At 44.3% G+C, this 23,956-nt stretch overlaps 1 protein-coding gene across 2 annotated transcripts; it reads left to right on the top strand.

The window, feature by feature from the left end:
* The first annotated feature begins 3,144 nt into the window (after positions 1–3,144).
* Positions 3,145–19,679, top strand: gpatch1 (G patch domain containing 1). Of its 2 annotated transcripts, XM_018763135.1 has the most exons (20): positions 3,145–3,234; positions 5,048–5,182; positions 5,320–5,405; positions 5,967–6,127; positions 6,396–6,493; positions 6,627–6,685; positions 7,505–7,747; positions 8,037–8,187; positions 8,742–8,821; positions 9,093–9,297; positions 15,219–15,548; positions 15,942–16,120; positions 16,200–16,327; positions 16,422–16,546; positions 17,824–17,990; positions 18,307–18,502; positions 18,602–18,724; positions 18,917–19,026; positions 19,107–19,276; positions 19,418–19,679. In XM_018763135.1, the coding sequence occupies exons 1-20, from the start codon at positions 3,165–3,167 to the stop codon at positions 19,449–19,451; spliced, it is 2,850 nt and encodes a 949-aa protein (XP_018618651.1). In that variant the 5' UTR covers positions 3,145–3,164; the 3' UTR covers positions 19,452–19,679. The 2 variants fall into 2 exon arrangements, with proteins under 2 accessions (XP_018618651.1, XP_018618650.1); XM_018763134.1 differs by having other exon boundaries at positions 18,917–19,276.
* The last annotated feature ends 4,277 nt before the right edge of the window (positions 19,680–23,956 follow it).

Below are 23,956 nucleotides of genomic sequence, written 5' to 3'. Positions count from 1 at the left end.
CATATAGATGTGTGCCCTTTACAGTAAATACCAAGCTTTACTAAGGGTACTACAGCAGGAGGGGAATTCAAACCAGGGCAATCTGCGTGTAAGGCAGTGGCTTTAACAACTACGCCACCTGCTGCCCCGTGTGGATATCCTGTGCAACAGGGGTGAGTGATATACTTCCAAACCCTGTACATGACAACATGTCATCTATTCATTGTGCGGATGAAATAAAAACATGTTTAGATGATAAACCGCCAACTTTTTTCATTTATATTAAGGGATCATACAAAAAAGGATGAAATGAGACCATGTGTTATATGTGAACTTCCGAGCTCGTGTGGAGAAACTGAATGACTTCAATTTCACAGGGGTTGATCTGGAAGAATATTTGGCAAAGCCAAACACAACAAAAACATGAATAAAGCGATATTGGCTCTTCACCCGCCACATTCCGCCGTGTTCATTCCACTGTTGAAATATTTATAGATTCAGATAATTTCAGCTCACTGGAACATGATGAAAACATGTTTCAGATAAACAAACAAAAATGATGGTTTGTGCAAAGGAGTTGCAGTAGGAGCAGTTTGCAAAACAGTTCTTTTTTTTTTGCAAAGTCAGCAGTAATGATTTGTAGCATTTGATTTCTCAGTCATGTGCAAAATCTGCCATCTACTGGTTACATCCTTGATTCTCCATCATCAAAGGGTGAACCTTTCAGTTACACTCAACCCTCATGCAGCAGGGTCCCATGCAATGGAAAAACCTCTACACCAAGTAATATACACACACACACACACACACACATATTCAGAACCGCTTGTCCCAGACAGGGTCGCGGGGAACCGGAGCCTACCCGGCAACACAGGGCGTAAGGCCGGAGGGGGAGGGGACACACCAAGGACGGGACGCCAGTCCACCACAAGGCACCCCAAGCAGGACTCGAACCCCAGACCCACGAGAGCGCGACTGTGGTCCAACCCACTGCGCCACCGCACCCCCCCCAAGTAATATATACCACAGAAATTATAAAATACATAGCATTTTTATACAACAGACTTATGATTCCATACCACTGCATTTTTGTGCAATATGTGGCCATTTTACATCTGTTTATTTATTTATTTGTTTTACAAATGCTTCTCTCTAAAGCAACTTCCAATGAACTCTATGTAGTGTTATCAGCCCACACACCTTATTCACCAAGGTAACTTACACTGGTAGATACACTACTTACACTGGGTCACTCATCCATACATCAGCGGAACATACACACGCTCTTTCTCTGTCACTCACACACTATGGGGGAACCTGACCAGCATGTCCTTGGAGTGTGGGAGGAAACCAGAGCACCCAGAGGAAACCCACACAGACACAAGGAGAACATGCAAACTCCACACAGACTGAGTGGGGATCAAACCCACGTCCTCTCACACCACCCAGGTGCTGTGAGACAGCAGCAGTACTCACTGTGCTGCCCAGTAAAATTTTTCATTTTACTGTCATAAATGGTGGGAAAGACAGTTGATATAAGGACACCAGTCTACTTTAAAAGGAAAAATTCATACACAATGCAATCTAGGCTCAGGCTACTTTGCACACTAATGCAAAACAGTTCAAACAGGGAAAGTGCATCATAAAAAGTGCAGTAATAAAATTGCTTCATAAAAAAAAGGCCAGTTCTGCATATTGCATTATTTCAGCTCATACTTCATAGAGAAAACGAGTCACTCCACAGGTGGCGGAGAGCTTAAACTGTGTCAGGGTATTGTGCAAAAACAAAGTTCAAATACGAAAAGTGTGCTCTTTAAAAACAGGAAAGAGATTTTATTTCTGTGCTTCCATGAGTTTCCTCTCGTGAGTGTCTTTGGGAACCATCTAGCAACAATGTGTTTTTAAGTAAAAAAAGGAAAACTGAACACTCACCAGTGAAGCACTTCTGCAAAATTAGAACCATGTAGTTTAAAACACAAGCTGTCCAGGAAAACAGCAAAAACAGCAGATATCTTCAAAATGCAATAAGCAATAAATAACATAAAAAAAAGATAACTATGTCATACAGTTAAGTAGTGAATATCAAGACTGGGTATTTCCATTGAATAAACACAATATTTTATTTTGAAGTTTTTCACAGAAAAGTCCAAGTTACCCCTTAAACTACAGGACATAGCGTTTTGAGCATCATTGGTGACATTGTGGATTAAGTATCCTGGGCTTGATTATTAACTTGCCTGTAAGGCACACGGTTCCAGATCTTTCCATATGTGCATTCTGTAATTGTTAAGTAAAGACAGGGATTACACTACTGACAGTGTCAGTAAACAAATAACGTAGTAATGCTTGAAGCAATGACATGTGGTGTGCAGGGACAGTGCCACAGAACCGTGGGAATATGAGTAAGGAAAGAGCAGATTACTATAAGTATTAATAATGAAAGAGTGCATTAAAAACTGGTTTCCTCCCACAGTCCAAAGACCTGTCTTTCAGGGAACTAATTGCCTGCAGTGAGTGTTTATTACCTTTACATTTATTTAGCAGACACTTTCCTCCAAAGCAATTTCCAATGAACTCTATGTAATGTTATCAGTCCACACACCTTATTCACCATGGTGACTTACACTGCTAGATGCACTACTTACACTGGGTCACTCATCCATACATCAGTGGAACATACTCTCTCTCTCTCTCTGTAACTCACACACTATGGGTGAACCTGAACAGCATGTCTTTGGACTGTGGGAGGAAACCAGAGCACCCAGAAGAAACCCACTCAGACACGGGGAGGACATGCAACTTCCATATGTACGTAAACCAATAGCAAGGTCTGATGCAAAATTAGTCAAAACTTGTGAAAAGTTCATTTGTCGGTGTATCGAACGGTACGTGGTGTGTGTTTTCACCAACAGATGAAAACTAACTTTTCACCAGCTTTACTTTGTCTTGGTGTTTTTTATTTTGGGTTGTGCAAGAATAGTTTGCTTGGAGTTTTGCACTTTTCAGTCATAGCGTGGTTTGTGTATCATAAATAATTCTCGTAACAGCAGCTCTAGAGGAATGACTGCGGATGCTATCGGGGAACAACACCGAAACTGTGGCGCGTCACCGGAGCGTTTTGGCGTTTCGTTTGTTTCCCCGCAAAGCGCTTTTTGGCCGCGGAGGGCCCCCGTCGGCACGCGAACATGGCGTCGGACGGTGAAGAAGAGCAGGACTTCGTCACGTATGGAACTCCTCTGGAGCCGCTCGAGGAAGGTAATGGACGCGTTTTCTGCGCCTCCCGTGTAGCCTGACGCTCTCGGGAGTCGGTTCCTTATAATTGTGGACATATTTCTCCTCAGAAAAAATCCCTGTGTATTTCTCTGTTGTACGCGGTACGGCTGAACGCAGCGAAAAACAAAAAATTCACGTGACACAGACAGATGGCATGCGGCGCTGTAAAAATAACAAACGTCAACCTAAAAAATATTTTTACTTTTACAACCAACTGTTAATATTTACACTCCCACAGAGTGTATTCAGACGCCGTGACCTTCCTTCCCATCCTAATATATAATCGTGAAATAATTATTATTGCATGCCAATGTGTGTTTAAACGTCTTTGGTTGTAAACCGGAATGTTGGAGTTACGAACACAGACTTCTTTTTCCAGTTGTGTTCATAAGTGGAGGGTGCAGTATATTGTGGCGCGCAGCGCCGTGGGTTTGGATGGGGCGAAGAAGGACGCGGAGGCAGCGTTCATAACGAACGGTTTATTTGAACACCAACACAAAGGGAATAATGCTCTCGGTCCGAGGACCCCTTTTCCTCCAAGACCTGCGCTTATAGCCAGCCTGCCTTAGCGCCCCTAAGCTCTCTTTAACACAGTGGCAGCCAGTCAACCCACCATTTCCCCCCGACGTAACCCCAGCGGTTACGAACATTATTTACAAATTTCCCATAATGCAACTATTTACATTAAAGCAGTAACGTGGGTCGTTACAATATTTAATTCGCTTTCGGCCCAATAATTTAAACAGGGATCGGTTTGAAAACACCGTGAGGAAGCTTGTGAGGCGAACTGCATTGTGGGAACCACGTACCCACGCTGTCAGTCAGACCCGCCTTCGCCTCACTTAAACTTGTCTATTCATATGTTACTGTTCTTAGCTTTGCATTGCGCTTTGGTTTTCTCATTATTTATTGAAACCTGCCATCTTCCTCAAGTCATTCTACCCACACATTACAAGTTTACTTTATAAATCTTTTTTTTTTTTTTGTTACATTTATTCAGTATACGTTAGACCATTCATATTGTTCTTTACCTAAAACAAAATATCTGTGATTACCTTTCTGTTTCCATTTAGACACAGAGAATCTTCAGAAACTATAAAATATTTTTTTCCAATGTATTTGTTTAATAATAATTTGGACTGAAAGAAAAACACACACACTGGCCAAAACCGCTTGTCCCGAGCGGGGTCGCGGCGAGCCGAAGCCGAACCCGGCAGCGCAGGGTGAGGGGCTGGAGGGGAAGGGGACACACCCAGGACGGGACGACAGTCCATCGTAAGTCACCCCAAGCAAGACTTGAACCCCTGTCCCACCCAAGAGCAGGATGTGGCCAAGTCCGCTGCACCACCACCCTCCCCCGGAAGAAAAACTGAGATGTCGAATGGTGGGAAAAGCATTTTCTGTATAAACCCGTTTGCTACCACAACCAGGACGAGAAGCTTTGCCAGTGCAATCAAATTTATTTATTTATTTATTTATTTTCTGGGAACAAACTGCAAAGAATGAAGAATGTATGTATAATGTTCATTTTATTTTAATGTCTTACACAATTTTTCCGTCGTGATATTAGGCGTCATTTAGTGCTTTTCGGTGAAACTGGAATCGACTTGGAATGAATTGGAATTTTTCTCTCCATCGGAAAGAATTTAATTTTCTGGTTGTTTGATGTTTGGTCCATTCTCAAAAATGATTTTATATATAATAAGCATGTAAAAATTTTCTGCATGGGACTTTAGTTTCTGTGCTGTATGTGTGTTCTTGCCACTGATGGTTGACCCCGGTTCTCCTGCTTAAGATGCACCAGTGAAGAAGCCAGTGCCCATTCACGAGCAGACAGTGAAGGATGAGAAAGGACGATACAAGAGGTTCCATGGTGCCTTCACCGGCGGTTTCTCAGCAGGATACTTCAACACTGTGGGCTCCAAAGAAGGTGGGTGCTCCACCACCATCTCCCACACTTTGTGTTATTCACCAGTTCTGTTCAACCCTGATGGTACTGACTTACTTTCAAAGATGGAGACTCATGCATTCAGCTTGGAGATCAATGCTGCTGTTCTCTTTTGGTAGGATGGACGCCTTCCACATTTATATCTTCTCGACAGCAGAAAGCTGCAAAGGTTAATGCAAGACCTGAAGATTTTATGGATGATGAGGTAATTCTCAAGCAATCCACTTATCTGGAATTGCTCCAGTAAAAATTACCTAGCTGTTGAAATAGTTAACGCTCTTTAAGTAACTTAACACAAGTCAGTTTCAGTAAGAGAGTCATCTAAATGAATAAATAGTTGTAGTGATTACTTTAATTAGTTTAAAGTTTCTTGCAAATATGTTGTATGTGACAGTTTATTTGCTTCATTTGTAACCTTGAATGTGGTCTGAGTCTGGTTTTAGGATGAAGCACTGTATAAGAAAAAAATTAGTAAATGAAAATGTAATTCTGTAGACATTTGTTCTTACTGTGAGTGAATATGAACAAATATACAAGTATAACCACTCAGCTTAGTTTGTGCTTTCTGCTGCTGAACCACAGATTAAAAATGTGATACCTACATTAGGTTGTTCTACCAATATGTATATTTACTGCATTAAATGTGGTGGTATGAAACTCCTGTGACATTACTGGGAGGCTCAGTGTTGGCGCTTAACTGCAAAGCCTGTTATCCCCATCCCTGTCTGTACATTTCAGTGAGATTATAATCAGTTTTTATTTGCAGGATTTTAGTGAGCATGGTATAGCACCCAGTGAAATCACAACTACTGAGGACTTTGCCTCAGGACCCAGGGACCAGATTAGGGACAAGGCACGTGCCTTGAGCTCTCTGGTGGCCCCCATCCCTGGAGACAATGTCCTGGAGGACCTAATTTCTCCAGCCAGGTAATATGCATCATTATTTGTTATCATTTTACCGAGAAAAAAAAAAACCTTTCAGGAGTGACATTGTAGTTTCAGATCCTGTAGAGTACCAGTGTCTTTTCATAATTAATATTTATTTTGTTTAATGCAGAGGGTCAAGAAACTTGGCAGTTTGTACTTTCACGCCAAGTCATGGGGTGGTATGGTTTTGGACTTGTGGTGATGCGAGAGGAACCTGTCTTTATATGTAGCTGTGCTGACCAGCCAGTGTATGTCTTCTCTCTGTCAGGACCTCAGTGGGCATAGAACTGTTAAGGAAGATGGGCTGGAAGGAGGGGCAGGGAGTTGGACCCAGAGCAAAGAGGAAGCCCCGGACCCAGAAAGCTGGTGAGTTGTCACCTGTGTAAGAGGAGAGGAGGTTGAGATTCTGAAGCAGCCTGACAGCTCCAGTATTCCCTGGTCCCATCTGAAGTTGCTCACTGAGGCTGGAGTCCTGTAACACGGCTTCTCTTATTTACAGATGGTGGGCCAAGGGTTTATGGCTGTGCTTTACCACCAAATGGCTCAGAAGAATCTGAGGTAATCAGGAAATATAGTTCTTGTCTTGTCCTCCTTGTGGATAAGTGTGAATGTAATAGGCTGCTATGATCAGGAAAGGAGGCAGACTTGTAGTACTGGCAGTGTCCCACCTTATAGTTCCTTTTTCTAAAGGTGATTAACCTGCGTAGTAAACAAAATACAGGCTTGTCTAAACATTTATATAATGGCAACATACGCATGGAAGCACATGTAATTTATTTGTTAAAGTATGCAAAACAAGCTATCGGCTCACGGTTCCGAGAAAGGCCTAAGGAGAATGTCACGAGCCTGGTTGCCATCGAGCACCACACACGGTAAGCATGGTGTGGCTGCTCCTGTACATCTATTGTCTTGTGCTGTGTGCCACTCACCAGCAGCTCTCACATATTTTGTGACTTTTTGTCATAGTGCTAAACCATTGTCTATCATATTAATGAGCCCTAAAGCAAAACATGTTAAAAACCAAAGGAAAGCCTTATCTATCAGCCAAGTAAATCAAATGTAGATGCTAACCAAGAGAGACAAGAGTAAACATAACAGCCCATAGGACTGATTACCCCCAGACTCCTAAAGCATATTTAATCCAATCAGAGAAATTCCATTGGAATGAAGCCTCTACACTGTCATCAGAAAGTATTCATCTGTACTTTATTTTGTGAAAAGCATAATTGGATAATGTAGATGATGGTGAACACTTTCAGAAGGCAGTATATATGTAGGCACAGGTAACTGTCACTTGGATTAAAGGATTTGAATAATGAAAAGGAAAAAAGATCATGGAAAACTCTTGGGATTTCTAATTTACTTTGTTTTCAACAGGAGGAAGATGATTACGTCCCTGAAAATGTGACCTTTGCTCCAAAAGATGTCACACCTATTGATTTCACTCCCAAGGATGACTTACACGGGCTGGGTTACAGGGGCCTGGACCCCCAGCAGGCGCTAATGGGTGTGTCCAGCACAGGACACGTTGACCTGTTTACCCTGGACTCCGACAGGACCAGCAGCTTGTTTGGGGACAACCAGATGAGGCACAGGCGCAGGGCTGGTGTGTCTGGACAGGTTGGCTCAAACACAGCTTTGCGTTATCACTCCATCAGACTTGTCATAGCAGTCTGGAAGAGAAAACCTTCAGTTAAATGTTCCTGTAATTTAGCTGATATTGACTTTTCAGTATTGGTACATTTACTCCTTGGGAGATATGGGAAGTTATGTGTGAGATGCAGACATTCTTTGAGGACAAGAAGAAGCTGTAGCCAGGTAGAAGTGGAAGATGACCTGCTAATCTTGTCTGTGGCACGCAAATGTATTTTAACCTCATTTATTTCTGTGTTTCCCCTCCATTTTGTAGGCATTCGGTGTGGGAGCTCTGGAAGATGATGACGAAGATATCTACCACAGAGACACGCTCTCTAATTATGACTCCGTCTTGGGAGGGGAGGAGCCAGGAGATGGACTTTATGGCTGGACTGCACCAGAGCAATACAACCAGAAGAAGAAAGGTATTACCACAGTGTTCCACTGTGAAACTTATTCATGCTCTGGGGGCTGAACTGAGAATAAGCGTTCAGCTACACACGCCACATATATTTGCTTATACAACTGCACGCAAGATTTAAAAATCTTTGCGCACATCAGTGCAATTCAAAAAAGTTCAGCAGACACGTGCTATTCAGAAAATTTTTGCAGGTCCAGTGTAATTTTTAAAAAAATTTTTAAAAAAAAGTTATTCATTCCATTTTACCATATTGGACAGTTTTGTGCTTATAACATTGGGGTGAACTTGGTGTGGGCTTAGGATAAATAGTCATTTTTCCCCATAAGAAGTAATGGGTAGTCATTTCATTATTTCGTTTTTCGAAATTTGGTCAGTTTTCAGGAAGGAATTAGGACCACTTAACAGCACATAAGTATATGGTGACTCCCCAAACTCCTGTTCAGGTTGTTGTACCTTGTGTTCTTTTTTCCGCTTGTAAGCTTAAACACCCTCTTTCAAATATCTGGTTTGATTCCCTTGTTAGTGAAACTGTTTGAATCTTTTTTCCATTTCTGGCAGGATCCAATACAGAAGCGTCTTACCTTGGTAAAATCTTGGAGGGTTTTACTTTGGCTTCTAAAGCCCCTGAGGCCAAGTCGGTAAGTTATGTGATTTACGTATGTAAACTGATATGGTTATTTAAATGTCGGTATAATGAGACCCTCCCCCACCCACCTGTACCTATGCTGCCTTGCTCATTTACATTTATTCATTTAGCAGACGCTTTTGTCCAAAGCAACGTACATCTCAGCAAAAGTACAATTTATGCATTGCATGATCACTGAGTCTTGCTTTGTAACAGATGCTAAAGATATTAATTTCTTCATGATTTGTGGTTAGCTCATCTCTCTCAATCTAACTATTTTGCAGATATTCCCTCCCCCAGACCTGCCCCGGGACTTCAGGCCCATGCACTACTTCCGCCCTGTTGTAGACGTAGCTAATGTCAGCCCCATAGTGGCCCAGGCCTTGCTCGTTTCAGGGGGGCAGATGTCCACAGAAAGCGCAGAGAAGGGACGGCATCAGCTGGATGCCTCTCAGAGGAGAAGTCTCCTGGGGGAATCATCTCTCAAAGGTACTGGTTCTGTCTCTCCAAAAGACATGTGCCATGTGTTTGTAATCGCTTGATTGATCATTCGCTTGATTGACCTTCTGTATAAATTGAGTTGTCTCACATGTGGTATCTACCAGAAATGTGTGAAGATGACAAGAGTTCTAACATTTAAACTGTGTGCCTAGAGCTCTTCTCACATTGGTCTAGTACAGTCTTACACTGATACTTGAAGCAAACATCATGTGTTCTTAATGTCAAATAATCCACTATCCATCTGATCAAGGAATTTTGAAACTGTTTGTTTCCTTTATAGCAGCTGATGCTAAAAAGGGGGTGACGTTTTCTTATTTTCGCCACTGAAATTTTCACTACCCTTTCTGCATACTCTTCATGGGAGTACCCTTAGTATGTTAAGATTTTGAATCATGTGCAACAGTTACAGCAAAATAATCAGAATCAGAATCAGAACGAGCTTTATTGCCAAGTATGTTCGCACATACAAGGAATTTGTCTTGGTGACAGGAACTACCACAGCACAGACAGAATGACAGTGACAAGACACAGATGAGAAGATAGAGTATGTGAGCAAAGGATAAAAAATATTTAAAAAATATAAAGTACCCAATATACAAAAAATAGTCGCTAGATACAAATGCAAGGGAGTGTAAGAGAAATGTGATAAATAGTTATAAATATAAATAGCATTATGTATTGCACGGTTTACTCTCTAGGGGAGAGATTTAGGTGTTCATGAGGTAGATGGCCTGAGGAAAGAAACTTTTCTTATGCCTGGCTGTCCTGGTGCACAGTGCTCTGTAGCGCCGGCCAGATGGCAAGGGTTCGAAAAGGAAGTGGCCTGGATGTGAGGGGTCTAGAATGATTTTGCTCGCCCTTTTACTGACTCTGGACGAGTGCAGTTCTTGGAGAGCTGGGGGGGATGTGCCGATGATTCTTCCGGCAGTCCGAACTATCCGCTGCAGTCTTCTGATGTCAGACTTCGTAGCTGAGCCGAACCAGACAGTTATAGAGGTGCAGAGGACGGACTCAATGACTGCAGAGTAGAATTGCAGCAGTAGCTCCTGTGGCAGGTTGAACTTCCTCAGCTGACGAAGGAAGTACAACCTCTGCTGGGCCTTCTTCACAATGGAGTCTATGTGGGGCTCCCACTTCAGGTCCTGTGAGATGGTGGTGCCCAGGAACCTGAATGACTCCACTGTTGCCACAGTGCTGTTCATGATGGTGAGTGGGGATAATGCTGAGGTGTTTCTCCTGAAGTCTACGATCATCTCCACTGTTTTGAGCGTGTTCAGCTCCAGGTTGTTATGACTGCACCAGACAGCCAGCTCTTGGACCTCCTGTCTATAGGCAGACTCGTCGCCATTCCGGATGAGGCCGATGAGTGTGGTGTCGTCTGCAAACTTCAGGAGTTTGACAGAGGGGTCCTTCGCGGTGCAGTCGTTGGTGTACAGGGAGAAGAGCAGTGGGGAGAGCACACATCCCTGGGGGGCTCCAGTACTGATTGTGCGAGTTTCGGATGAGAATTTTCCCAGCCTCACTATCTGCTGCCTGTCTGTCAGAAAGTTGGTGATCCACTGACAGATGGAGGTGGGCACGGAGAGTTGGGTTAATTTGGACAGGAGGAGGTGTGGGATGATGGTGTTGAAGGCTGAGCTGAAGTCCACGAACAGGATTCTCGCATAAGTCCCTGGTTTGTCCAGATGTTGCAGAATGTAGTGCAGTCCCATGTTGACTGCATCATCCACAGACCTGTTTGCTCGGTAAGCAAACTGCAGGGGGTCCAGCAAGGGTCCAGTGATGTCTTTCAGGTAGTCCAACACCAGTTTTTCAAGTGACTTCATGACCACAGATGTTAAGGCGACAGGTCTGTAGTCATTAAGTCCTGTGATTTTGGGTTTCTTTGGGATGGGGATGATGGTGGAGCGTTTGAAGCAGGAAGGAACTTCGCACAGCTCCGGTGATCTGTTGAAGATCTTTGTGAAGATAGGGGCCAGCTGGTCAGCACAGGTTTTTAGGCAGGCCGGTGAGACACCGTCTGGGCCTGGTGCTTTCCTTGTCTTCTGTTTGATGAAGACCCGACGCACCTCCTCTTCGCAGATCAAAGGTACAGGAGGGGGGGAGGTGGGGGTTACTTGAGTTGTTAAGTGATTGGTGGAGAGAGGGTCTGAATGGGTGTAGGGTGTGAGACAGGGTTTATCAAACCTGCAATAAAACTCATTCAAATCGTCGGCTAGTTGTTGAGTTGACATGGTGCCGGGGGGTGGTGTCTTGTAATTTCCGATGTCTTTCATGCCTTTCCACACCGACGCAGGATCGTTGGCTGAAAACTGTTTCTTCAGCTTTTCAGAGTAGTTTCTCTTAGCCACTCTGATCTCCTTTGCCATAGTGTTTTTGGCCTGTTTATACAAGACTCTGTCCCCGTTCTTGTAGGCGTCTTCTTTGGCCTGACGAAGCTGTCTGAGTTTTGCAGTGAACCACGGTTTGTCACTCTTGTATGTTAAACGAGTCCTGGTAGGGATGCACATATCCTCACAGAAACTGACGTATGATGTTACAGAGTCTGTGAGCTCATCCAGATCGCTAGCAGCAGCCTCAAAAACACTCCAGTCAGTGCACTCGAAGCAGGCTTGTAGGTCCTGCTCTGCTTCCCCAGTCCATCTTTTAACAGTCCTTATTACAGGTTTAGCTGATTTCAGTTTCTGCCTGTAGGTCGGTATAAGATGAACCAGGCAGTGATCAGAGAGCCCCAAAGCTGCCCGTGGAACAGAGTGATATGCATCCTTTACTGTGGTGTAGCAGTGGTCCAAAATATTACTGTCTCTGGTGGGACATGTAATATGCTGTCTGTATTTTGGCAGTTCACGGGAGAGATTTGCTTTATTAAAGTCCCCGAGAATGATTATAACAGAGTCCGGGTGTTGTTGCTCTGTGTCAGTGATCTGGTCGCCCAGCTGTTGCAGCGCTGCGTTCACGCACGCCTGCGGTGGAATGTAAACACTTACGAGGATGAACGAGGAAAACTCCCGCGGCGAGTAGAAGGGCTTGCAGTTGATGAAGAGCGCTTCTAGGTCGGGACAGCACATCTTCTTCAACGCTGTCACATCTGTACACCACCTTTCGTTGATGTAGAAGCATGTCCCACCGCCACGTGATTTCCCCGCTGATTCCGCGTCGCGATCTGCTCTGAACAGCTGGAAGCCCGGCAGATGTAGCGCGCTGTCCGGAATGGCTTCATTCAGCCAGGTTTCCGTGAAGCACAGAGCAGCAGAGTTGAAAAAGTCCTTGTTTCTTTGGGACAGGAGGAAAAGTTCGTCCATTTTGTTGGGTAAGGAGCGGAGGTTCGCCAGATGGATACTAGGCAGCGCTGTTCTAAAGCCGCGCTTTCAGAGCTTGACAAGCGCGCCGGCTCGCTTTCCGCGCTTGCGCGTCTTGGAGCGCTTGGAGCGCTTGAGCAGCGCCGCTGCACCTCCGACTACAATGTCCAGCAAAACGTCAGAATAGTCGAAAACCGGTAAAATGTCGGGTGGTGTGTACTGCCGAATGTTCAGCAGTTCTTCCCTGGTAAAGCTGATTGTCGGAGTATAACTAAAGACAGGGCAAACTAACAAAAACAGTAAAACAACTGTGGAGCTCCACACCGAGGCGGCCATCCGCGGCGCCATCATGCGAACTACAACCATCAAACCAACAGTTACAGAAATGGTCATATTCTATTTCAGGTGCATCAACAGAAAGGTTTGTGAAGGGGCACTTGCCTTAAGTCATTCTGGTCTGATGTGCAGAATTCTTGTAAGGCAGTACAGTGAACATAGTTTTTCATATTAAAGGCACTTTCTGAAGGCTAAGTCAAAAAGGGGATGTGCGGAACACGATGCAACGGACCGACACGCGGTATCAAGCCTCTGTGGGACATCAGCTCATTCTTGCATCGATCTGCATTGATTAAAAAATGCGTTCAGCAGGCTGAAGAGTTGCTGCATTATCATTTCTTGCCAATGGGCAGTAATCAACTTCATCCCTCCCCTAATCTTTTAACATTATTAAGTTGAAGCTTATTCTGTACTTTTTCTGTTTCCTACCCCCAATTATCCATTTCTGCAATTGTTTCAGACTATCCCTCTTTTTTCATCTAGTAGATATCATTAAGCTCCTTATTGACCCATTTCTTATTGTTAGCATTATTGCAGATGTGTTTTGGAGGAACTGTAGCACTGATGCACAAGTTTATGTACATTTATCCCTTATATAACTGGTTCCCGCACAATGAAAAATAGCTACAATGGCTTTCGGAAATATGTACCCTTTTTGCATACAATGGGCTTCTATTGTGTGTAACAGCATTTTTACCCGTTACTCCGTCATGGTTTTGGGAGTAGGAAATGTCACCTCTCTTGTGGGGTTGATGCCTGAGCTGATGCAGGAGGCAAATAAGTACCAGCTAGATATAGTTGGTTTGACTTCTACACATAACGTGGACTCTGGAACCAGACTTCTTGATCGGGGTTGGTCTGAATCCTACTTTAGAGTTCCTCCTCCTGAAAACATCTGGGTTGTTGTGGTGGTATTCACAAGCTCCTAACTTCAGCACCTTAGACCAAAGTTCAGTTATCAGCTTTGTGGTCATGTCATGTGACTTCACTCCTTATGTGTTGGACAGTTGGGCAGAGCTGTCAATTGTGATCAGTTGTGTTCAACAGAATGGGCGCCAGCTGGGCAGACCATTGATTTTCTCACATTTTGTGAGAGATTTCTAGGAACAATTGATGGGACAGTTTGAGATGAATTCATCTCCTAACTCTGAAAGAGCTACTCCTTTGTCTCAAGTGAGGCTGGGGCATTGAGTCAGAATAGACCATGTTCACGACCTCATTTGAGGACACAGTTGCTGAAAGAGGACTGTGGACCTGAAGGTATAATGTGGCATCCGTAAGCCTTCCTGAGAACGCTCTGATGTGTTGTTATTATCAGAGGCCGGAAGCTGGCGCTCATACCTTTGTTTTCCTTTCATCAGTCCGATATCCCACCGTACCCCTCACAGAAGAACTGCAAGACCTTTTGAAGATCTGGATTTCCTTTGTCTGGTGACGTCTCTTAGATAATTCCAGTGACTTCATAATCTTATCTCAGAGGCTCGCTCAGAGGTGCAGATCCTGGGGAGATGGTAGTCTGGTGGAGTGTGTTGAATGGGATGTCTGGCCACTGAGAAGACTGGAGCTGTACACTCTGTTCAAGCTGTTTGAGCCTCACATTCCTCTTTGTTCTGAGTTCTTCTGGAGAGCACAGGCTTGTGTCACACCTACACATTTGAAGAACCTTTTCTAATAAACTCTTCTTTATAAAGTAGTATTTTGGATCGTTTAGCACGAAGTAGCGTAATCACTAAAGAAATGCATTTGTATCTTAATAGTACAAGTTGCCTTTCGCAAAGGCTTCCACGGTGGCACAGCGAGTAGCGCTGCTGTCTCACAGTGCCTGGGTGGTGCAAGAGAACATGGGTTCGTTCCCTGCTCGCTCTGTGTGGAGTTTGCATGTTCTCCCTGTGTCTGCGTGGGTTTCCTCCGGGTGCTCCAGTTTCCTCCCACAGTCCAAAGGCATGCTGTTCAGGTTCCCCTATAGTGTGTGTGTGTGTTTCACTGATGCATGGATGAGTGGCCCCTTTTAAGTAGTGTATCTAGCAATGTAGTCACCTTGGTGAATAAGGTGTGCGGACTAGTAACACTACATAGTATCCGTTGTAAGTCGCTTTGGACAAAAGTGTCTAAGTGAATAAGTGTAAATGAAGTAATAAATGTGAATGCACTACCTAATATTGAGAAAACGGGATGACTTTTCATTTTATAGACCTATATAGTTTACACACCCAGAAGTGTAAAATATTTCATATTTAATTTGTCCAAACACCGTTTTTCTTGTCCTCTCTGCAGGGCCCACCTCTGTGTTTGACCTGCTGGACAGTAAGGACAAAGAGCGTTTAGAGGGCATCCGCCGGTCAGCAGAAGAACGGAAGACGGTTGCCTTTGCACCCGAGGAGAGTCGGGGGGCCATCGTCACAGCCAGCACAGCTCCAGCAGCAACAACATTCTCCCGGAATGCCCTTTCGAGTCGCTTCCAGCCACCTGACTCCGAACGGCTCCTCAGTGCCTGGAGAAGCCCAACGGCGGACACTGCCCAGCCCTTCAGGCCATTCGAGAAAAACCCAGAGAAGCAAGAACGCTATGACCTGTACATCAGCAAGCTGAAGCAGGGCCGGAAAGGTAGTCTGAGCATGTGCAGGGGGGTGGGGTGGGCAGTTTCCATCCCAAGGGCTGCTGTTGTCCAGCATGCTTCATACCCTTAGTGAGGTCTCTAAATCCTGGCTGGGCAACTTTTGACCTGCAAAACTGCCAGTTTCTGTTCTGTGGATTTCTTGTTTTACCCAGTTAGTGCATGTGAACGGTGCTCCAGGTTTCTTAACTCCAATGATGTGGAAAATAAGGCAAAGAAAAATGAAGAATTAACATTAAGAAAAGAAGTACCAAAATCTTTTGTAGACCACTGGTCACATTGTGGTTAGATATCATTACCCACCTGCGGTCTTGCAAAATATGATACAAAGCTAGCAGCATTTCTCCAAAGGTCCTTTGTTTGCTTCTGCTGATCTGGTCCAGATGCCTTGGAGAGCAGTTTGGACCCCAACATGACCGAGTGGGAGCGTGGCCGGGAGAGGGACGAGTTTGTACGGGCTGCCATGCTGTACAAGCCAAGCAGCTCCAGCCTGTCTTGCAGGTTCACCCGGGCTAAGCACCAGGACGACGACAACTCTGTGGAGGTGCCACGTGACCAGGAGGTGAGGAACAGCGATGGTGTCCTCCAGCCGCCAGAGAGTAGCAGCACATTGACATAAGATGATTCTCTCCTTCTTGCAGAACGATGTTGATGACAAGCAGGCAGCAGTGAGGATGAAAATGTTTGGCAAGTTGACGCGGGACACCTTTGAGTGGCATCCAGACAAGCTGCTCTGCAAGAGGTTCAACATCCCAGACCCTTACCCTGGGTGTGTACCCCATGCCAAAAGCACTTCCTCAACCTCCGACTTCTTGTTGGGTGCATAGTGCAGTGAGACTATCTTGCATCCTCTGTATTCCCAGGTCTGGCTTGGTGGGGCTGCCTAAGGTGAAGAGAGACAAGTTTTCTGTGTTTAATTTCCTGACCTTGTCAGACAGTGGCCTAGGGGACAATGGGAATCAGCATGCAGCACCAGCAGCTCCACTGGGTTTGTATCAAAAATTTTTTTCTTCCTTTTTTTTGCACTTCTCCTTGTCCAACACAACTTTGAGGTACAGGTTTGTGGAAGCCAAAAAATTGTTTACAAGGTTGTATGACAACTAGCTGGTGACAGTCTAGGACAACCAACGCAATCAGTCTAGTACAGAAATAATCATTTAAGAGTTACATACAGGTGGTCTCCGATTTACGATGGTTTGACTTATGATTTTTTCGACTTTACGATGGTGAGCTGACGATAGAAATTTGGTAGAAACCATACTTTGAATTTTTATTTTTTCCTGGGCAGGTGATATGCGAAGCGATACTCTCTTGCGATGCAGGGCATCGACAACGATCCGCATCTCCCAGTCTTACAATATTTTCGACTTATGATAGGTTTCGGGGAGCGTAACTCCATTTTAAATTAGGGACCACCTGTATTTCTCACACACACACACACACACACACACACACACACTATTTTTCTGAACCGCTTGTCCCATACGGGGTCGCGGGAAGCCGGAGCCTAACCCGGCAACTCAGGGCGTAAGGCCGGAGGGGGAGGGGACACACCCAGGACGGGACGCCAGTCCGCCGCAAGGCACCCCAAGCGGGACTCGAATCCCAGACCCACCAGAAAGCAGGACCCGGTCCAACCCACTGCGCCACCGCACCCCCCACCTGTATTTCACACACACACACACACACACACACACACACACACATTCTCAGAACCGCTTGTCCCATACGGGGTCACGGGGAACCGGAGCCCAACCCGGCAACTCAGGGCGTAAGGCTGGAGGGGGAGGGGACACACCCAGGACGGGACGCCAGTCCGTCGCAAGGCACCCCAAGCGGGACTCGAACCCCAGACCCACCAGAGAGCAGGACTGTGGTCCAACCCACTGCGCCACCGCATCCCCTCACCTGTATTTCAAATAGTGCTTATTAGGTTTACATTGCACATAGTACATAGTGTACTACTTGGCATATTCTACTTCCTTGTTCCTACAAAACTAACATACCAAAGGCAATTGTTAATCAATCATACAAAGGCCACCTGGAAAGTGAGGAAGTGAAAACACAAAAAATTGCCAAACCAAGGAACTTGGGGAAATGATTTGACGTGCAGCCCTATGACTTCAGCTAGTGACTAATGCAGGTTTTCTGTCTTACAGGTTTCATGCTGTAAAGACAGGTTGAGCAAATACCTCTTTGTTTTTTTGCCCGAGTCAAATGTTTGTTTGCAGTATTAATGCAGGTGTGTGTCTCCCATTCGATCAGGCACACCTAAGACGGCACAGCCTGGTAAAAAGTCAAGGTGGGACATACCGGCTGAGGCTGAGCCACCAAAGGATCCTCTCGGCACGTTCCTCAGCATGGCTCGCAGCGAAGCCTCAGCACCACAGCAGGGCCAGAGCAGTGAGACCACCTCCACGCCCACACTTGAGGTGCTCACCTGATACCCCACATACCCGACGAACAAGGGATACTAGAGTATCTGAGTCGCTTAGTCAGTGACAATGCTGTAGCTGATTAAACTACGGTTTAAACACTTTGAACTGTGCTATGTGCAGTAATTGTGATTTTAGTTGGTATTTTCCCTTAAAAATCATAGCATTGACTTAAGACACTTAAATCCACCCCCTTCCCCCCGATGAGAATTTCAGTACGTTTAAGCTTTTCAGCTTTGAGTCACCATGAGAACTGGAATTAGGTGTTCAAAATCAGTGTTTACACCATCTCTGTGTTTCTCTTTCATGGCAGTCCAAACCAGAGCCAGTAGAAGGAGAAGAGGACAACAGACCCCCCATGGATCTGTTCAAAGCAATTTTTGCCAGCTCATCAGATGAGAAATCATCATCTGAGGAGGAAAGTGAGGATGAGGACAATGAAAGTGGTCCTGAGCAGACGGAGCTTGTCCCTCACGCCCTCCTTCCTCCCTCCAGCTCAGCTGTTCCAGGTGAGAGACTGCAGCAGATAGAAGTTTGAGACCCGGTCACAGGAGGTGCTGATCTCGGAGAACTGTTTCATGAAAGAGTCATCTTGGTTTTCATTGCAGAGGTCAAGCCCCCTGTAACATATCCTGATCCGGCCCCTCCTCCTCCTCCTCCCCCCCTTCCCCAAGAACCAGAACTGGAAGAGGAAGAGTTTGGACCACGGCTACCTCCACCATCATCTTCTGGTCCGCAGTGATGATTTTTAACAAGTCATCTGAGCTCATTTTCATTATTGCACCAATATTTCTCTGACATTTTTGTGTTTCGGGTCACTCTGGGAAACAAGCAGTGTTCTGATCGTCATCTTTTGAACAAAAATACTGTTGTTTTTTTTTTTTTTTCTTTCTTTTTCTCATTATTCCCCATACCCCTAACAGGACCGGAGCATCAGTCTTCCATCTCATCTTGGACCCAGGCAGAAGTGCATAAGAAGAAAAGCAAAGAGAAGCATAAAGCCAAGAAGGAGCTGAGACACAAGGAAAAAAAGGTTGGTTTATTTTTATGTCACTTTCTGTTTATGTCGAGATTGTCCAAATGTTGTCTCCTTTCTATTTTCCTGCCTTTCAGCATAAGAAGAAAAGCAAGAATCACAAGAGCAAAGACAAGAAGAAGAAGAAGAAAAAGAAGAGAAATAAGGCAGTGGAGACCACTGGCAGTTCAGGGGACTCGGAAGAAGATAGCAGCAGCAGCACAGACAACTGTTCTGAGGGTGTCTCCACGACAGAGCTGCTGAAAAGGTGTGTATGATCTACACTGCGAAACACACCCTCGTTTGCGCATCATCCTGTGCTCATGCTGTCAAAACCTTCCACGTGCCGTTGTTGCTGCCCTGGAAGTTATGGTGATTATTGACTGCCTCAACCCACTTTGTCTGGCAGGATGCAGAGCTTCCGTGGGAAAGAACTGAGGTGATGCTGCTCTTAGCAACGGGAAAGTCACGTGTCCTCTGTGAGGATGCTTCAGCGCTGGTGCCATGGGACGCGATGCTAAGTGGACATCCTCGCAATGGCCTGCTTGGCAGATTTTGTTTCAATTTCCTACGTATGTGGGATGGCTGAACCGAACATCTGAGTGACCCATGCATTTTAAAGCCCTTTTTAATTGCATTTCACCAATAAAATTATATTAGAGCTGGATTAGAAACGAGAAGTGTACTGCTTTGGCCTACATTTCCTCTGCTTGCAGCTCCTTGGGGTGTTTTCTGGCCCTGGCAGCACAGACAGGGTAGGATATCACTGACTCCAGTCCTTGGGCAGAAAGCTCTTGCTGCTGGAGGTTTGCAGCCTTTGGAAAATATTTAATAGAATAGTGGCAAATGGTGAGTGCACACAGTCCTTACAGTGTAATCCGAGAGATTTCGCTGCAGAAAACCCTTGAGCTTTGACGCGAGATTACTGTCCACAGTTCACTGTACGGCTGAGCTCACTGCAGCGTTTTGTTGCACTTTTACTTCCACTTGATGAGTGAGGGGTGCACCACTGTGATACCAAGCAGCTTTGTGAGTTTGTTTTTTTTACACTCTTTGCATCACAGTATGTAACAGATACATAAATGGATAGAAACTTTATTGATCCCAAAGGAAATTTCAGGAGGCTACAACAGCGCACACAGTATTGCAAGAAGACACCAAAACACTGGAATAGGTGAATATTACACCCAGAAAAGCATAAGTGTGTAAATTAATTGTGCAGATAAACTAAAAGCATCACTGAGCGCTCAACCAGACAAGTTGGGTACTGAAAAAGGTTCTGGGGTGCTGTTTCTGGTCTCCCAATTTTGCACACTGCAGCGTTAGCGATCCAGATGGTGGGCAAAAAAGCTGCAGCATGTACAACCTGGAGGCACACCGACTAGGCAGCTCAAGGTTTGGGCTGCAGATCCGCTTAATTTTTAATTCTTAGTTTATTTTTAAATGTTAAGCTGCTAAATCATCGCCATTTGAAAAAGGTGAACGTTGCACATTTAGTTCTCTAATGCCTGCATCTCTGGATTTGCTTTGAACATTGAATCAGTGTGGTCTGTGGGTTCTCACCCGAAGTGCACGGCATCATGGGAGGAAAGTTTCTAGCAGCGGGATATCCTAGTAGGAAGGATTCGAAAAAGAGGTCTCCAGAGACTCAGCAGGTTCCATGTAAGCAACATCAGCTCTCACTGCTTCACTGTACTGTACTTGCTGTACCGCACTGCTGTTTTAGTTTCTCATGCTCCCAGCTCAGTTTTTTGTTGTTTCTTCACCGTGCTGCTCAGTGCATAAGGACCATTGAAAAGGTAACTACAGGCAGTCCCCGGGTTACAAACGTCCGACTTGCATACAACCTGTAGTTATGAACCACCCCCTGTAAAGCCTAATAAAAATTTGCGTTGCATACAATGGTTTGTAATAACAGGCGCTACTTTGCAACGCTTATCAAAACATTGCTTGTCTACAGCGGTTCATTGGCTCGTGAGCCTGAGATGAGGCAGATTTGTTCTTTCCAGTCAGACCACGTTGCTAAGTGTCTTGTGTATGTTACTGTATTTGGCTTTAATTTTTTTGTTTTTACCCTCATAATCATAGCATCTGGCACGTGAAAGTGATGCAAGTCATGGTGACACATCAAAGAAAAACAATCACGATTGAAACTAAAGTGAAAATGCGATTGGAAGAAGGTGAAACGCCACTGAACACTGGAAAAGAGGTCAACAGTCGGTCAATGATAAGGACAATTTTAAAGGACAAAGCGAAAATAATGGAGCATGTAAAAGGCTCTGTCCTGATGAAATCTACAATTATCTGACTTACGTACAAATTAAACTTAAAGACAGACTTGGAAATGGAACTTACTAGAAAATACAGGAAAAAAATTGAATCATTTTATGCCGCTAAGTAGTTTGACAGAGAAAGAAACAGGTTCGGGAGGGAAGAAAGGAAAAACATTAAATGCTTGGCATTCTCTCATTAAAGCTTATGGAAAGGATACATTGGCGCATATAGTCCAAGAGATGTACGGAAATGTGCCATTGACCTGTTGCGATCAATGTTTCATTGTAAATTCCTACTAATGTCTACATCAATAGCTAATCATGTCACAGTGTGGCCATGAAACCTATATGGACATTGAGTCCCATATTCAGTTGGTCAACCAGAAATGATTGGGTTTCACGTACAATTTTTGCTTGGAATTCATTCACTCTTGCGTTCTAATGCTTTGATGAAATCTCTCCTTTTTAATAAAGCGATCTGAGATGTATTTTATCAGTGTGGTGGTTACATACTTAACTCACCACGGTTGATGCAAACCTGTAGGAAAGGTCTGAGTATTGTGTACAACAGACTGTGTGGTGGTCAAGAGTGATCACCTTGCAGTCAGAGGACCTAGGTGTGGTCCCACCTCTCTCTGTAGTACCCCAGAGCAAGGTACGTACCCAGAAATGTGAAGTTGCTTTGGAGAAAAGCTTCAACCAAATCCAAAATAATATGTTTTGACCTATAGAAGGGGCTCTTGTGGTACGCATGGTCAAGAAGAACCTCATGCTCATGTTCCCTTGCTTCCAGCTTCTCTTCCTATGTCTGGTGGTTATGACTTATGGTTATAAGTAGCTCCACTCAGCTAATTCTAGGTAAAATTCACTTCTTCCACATCAGCTTGAATTCTAAATAGTTAAGATTACCTTAATATCGTATTTTAAGTCAAAGGCTATGTATAAATCTGAAAAAAAATTGAAGTAATGACAACTGGAACAGCAGAAAACTTTGATGTTGACAGGAAGGAGACAAGTTTTGTTTCTTGGAATCCAGCATGAGATCGACCAAAAACTCGCATTTGGTAGATCTGGAGAAGGTTCTCAAATAAGTCATTATCAAGAATGGAAATTAGAAATGTTCAACAAAAGGTATTTTCTGTAATGCTATATGGTTGAAAATACTGGATGCTGAAGAAGCTGCCTAAGAAACACATGGACTCCTTTGAACTGTGGAGTTGGAGGAGACTTCTGAAGATACGATGGGTAGCCAGGAGAGCAAACAGATGGAGCCTGGATGAAATCAGGCTGGAACTCTCACTAGAAGCACAAATAATGAGGCTGAGCATTTCATACTTTGTACATATCATGAAAACACTGGATTCTCTTCAGAAGACTGACATGACTGCAAATGTTGAAGGAAGAAGGACAGAACCACCATGAAAGAAAGCGGAAATGTTTTTAAAACTGTGACTCATGTCACGTTAATAGTGAAACTATCAGAAGTTCTGTCCTGTTATTGAAATACATTTTCTTGACACAAAACATTTTTTGCTCTAGTTACTTTACACCTGTCCGTTTTATGACCCTGTACTGCAAATTATCTGTAGGGTGTAAGTGTGACTGTGATAGAAACTGATTGAAGGAACATCTCAGGTGAAGGAAGGCATATGCTACTAGTGGTGACTGGTAGTGTAGTGGTAAGTGTTTCTGTTTTTGGATCCAAAGGTTGTAGGTTTGAATCCCCCTTCAAACTCTAATACCTTAGAGCTAGATATTTACCCTAAATTGCTCCCATAAAATTACCCAGCTGTATAAATAATTGCAAGTTTCCTTGGAGAAAAAGATCAGGGAAATGAATAAATGTAAATCTGTCTCTGTCCAACCACCAGCATTTGAACCCTGCTTGTATACCTGTGTTAATGGTTTCATAGTGTAAAATTTACTACTTCAGATTTAGTCACAGTGGGACCACAACACTTTGGGTTTGACACACCTTTTCTAAACATCTCATACAAATCATTCTACACCAATACTCAGTGTGGGAAAGGACCGCGTGGTTGGGCAAAAATGCCGTTGTACTGAATAAATAAGCCACGAGGCTGTGTGTGTTGTAGCAGAGCCGTTATATGAGACCTGATAGTACATTTCTTTAGCAGACGCGCTTCTCCCATCCCATGTGATGTATTATGTTTAGGTAGTAAATGTATGGAGGAAAGGGTGTGCTTAATAAATAAATGTATTTAGTGACATTGCTGGATACACTGAAATCAATCTGAAATCCCTACAGTCTCACACACGCCGGCACCTGCGGCGCCACCGACTGTGCCGCCGCGAAATGACTTAAATGTGTCCCAGTAAATAACACAAAATTTGTTTCAATTATTTATTGTTTAAAATCCTGTACATTCAGAGGGACTTCCCTAGTATCGCGTGTACTTTTGACTTTGAAGCACGTATTGACCCCCCCAGCGCTGCGTCCGTCGCCGTTTATTATAACGACACGCGGTTCTTACGGCGGAGCGGCGCTATAATAATAATGTGAATTCATGTGCTGGCAAATTGTGAATTATTGTGGAACTATGGTAAAAATGACAGCAAAGTGTTAGAAAGAGAACAAACATTAGTAACAATGTCAATAACAAAAGAAATATCTGAGATGAAATGAAAAGCTTGTTGCGAAGAATTACCACAAT

The sequence above is a fragment of the Scleropages formosus genome, chromosome 11, assembly GCF_900964775.1.
Source record: "Scleropages formosus chromosome 11, fSclFor1.1, whole genome shotgun sequence".
NCBI lineage: Eukaryota > Metazoa > Chordata > Actinopteri > Osteoglossiformes > Osteoglossidae > Scleropages > Scleropages formosus.
The sequence above is the reverse complement of the archived record's forward strand: the minus strand, read 5'-3'. Positions and strand labels throughout refer to the sequence as shown.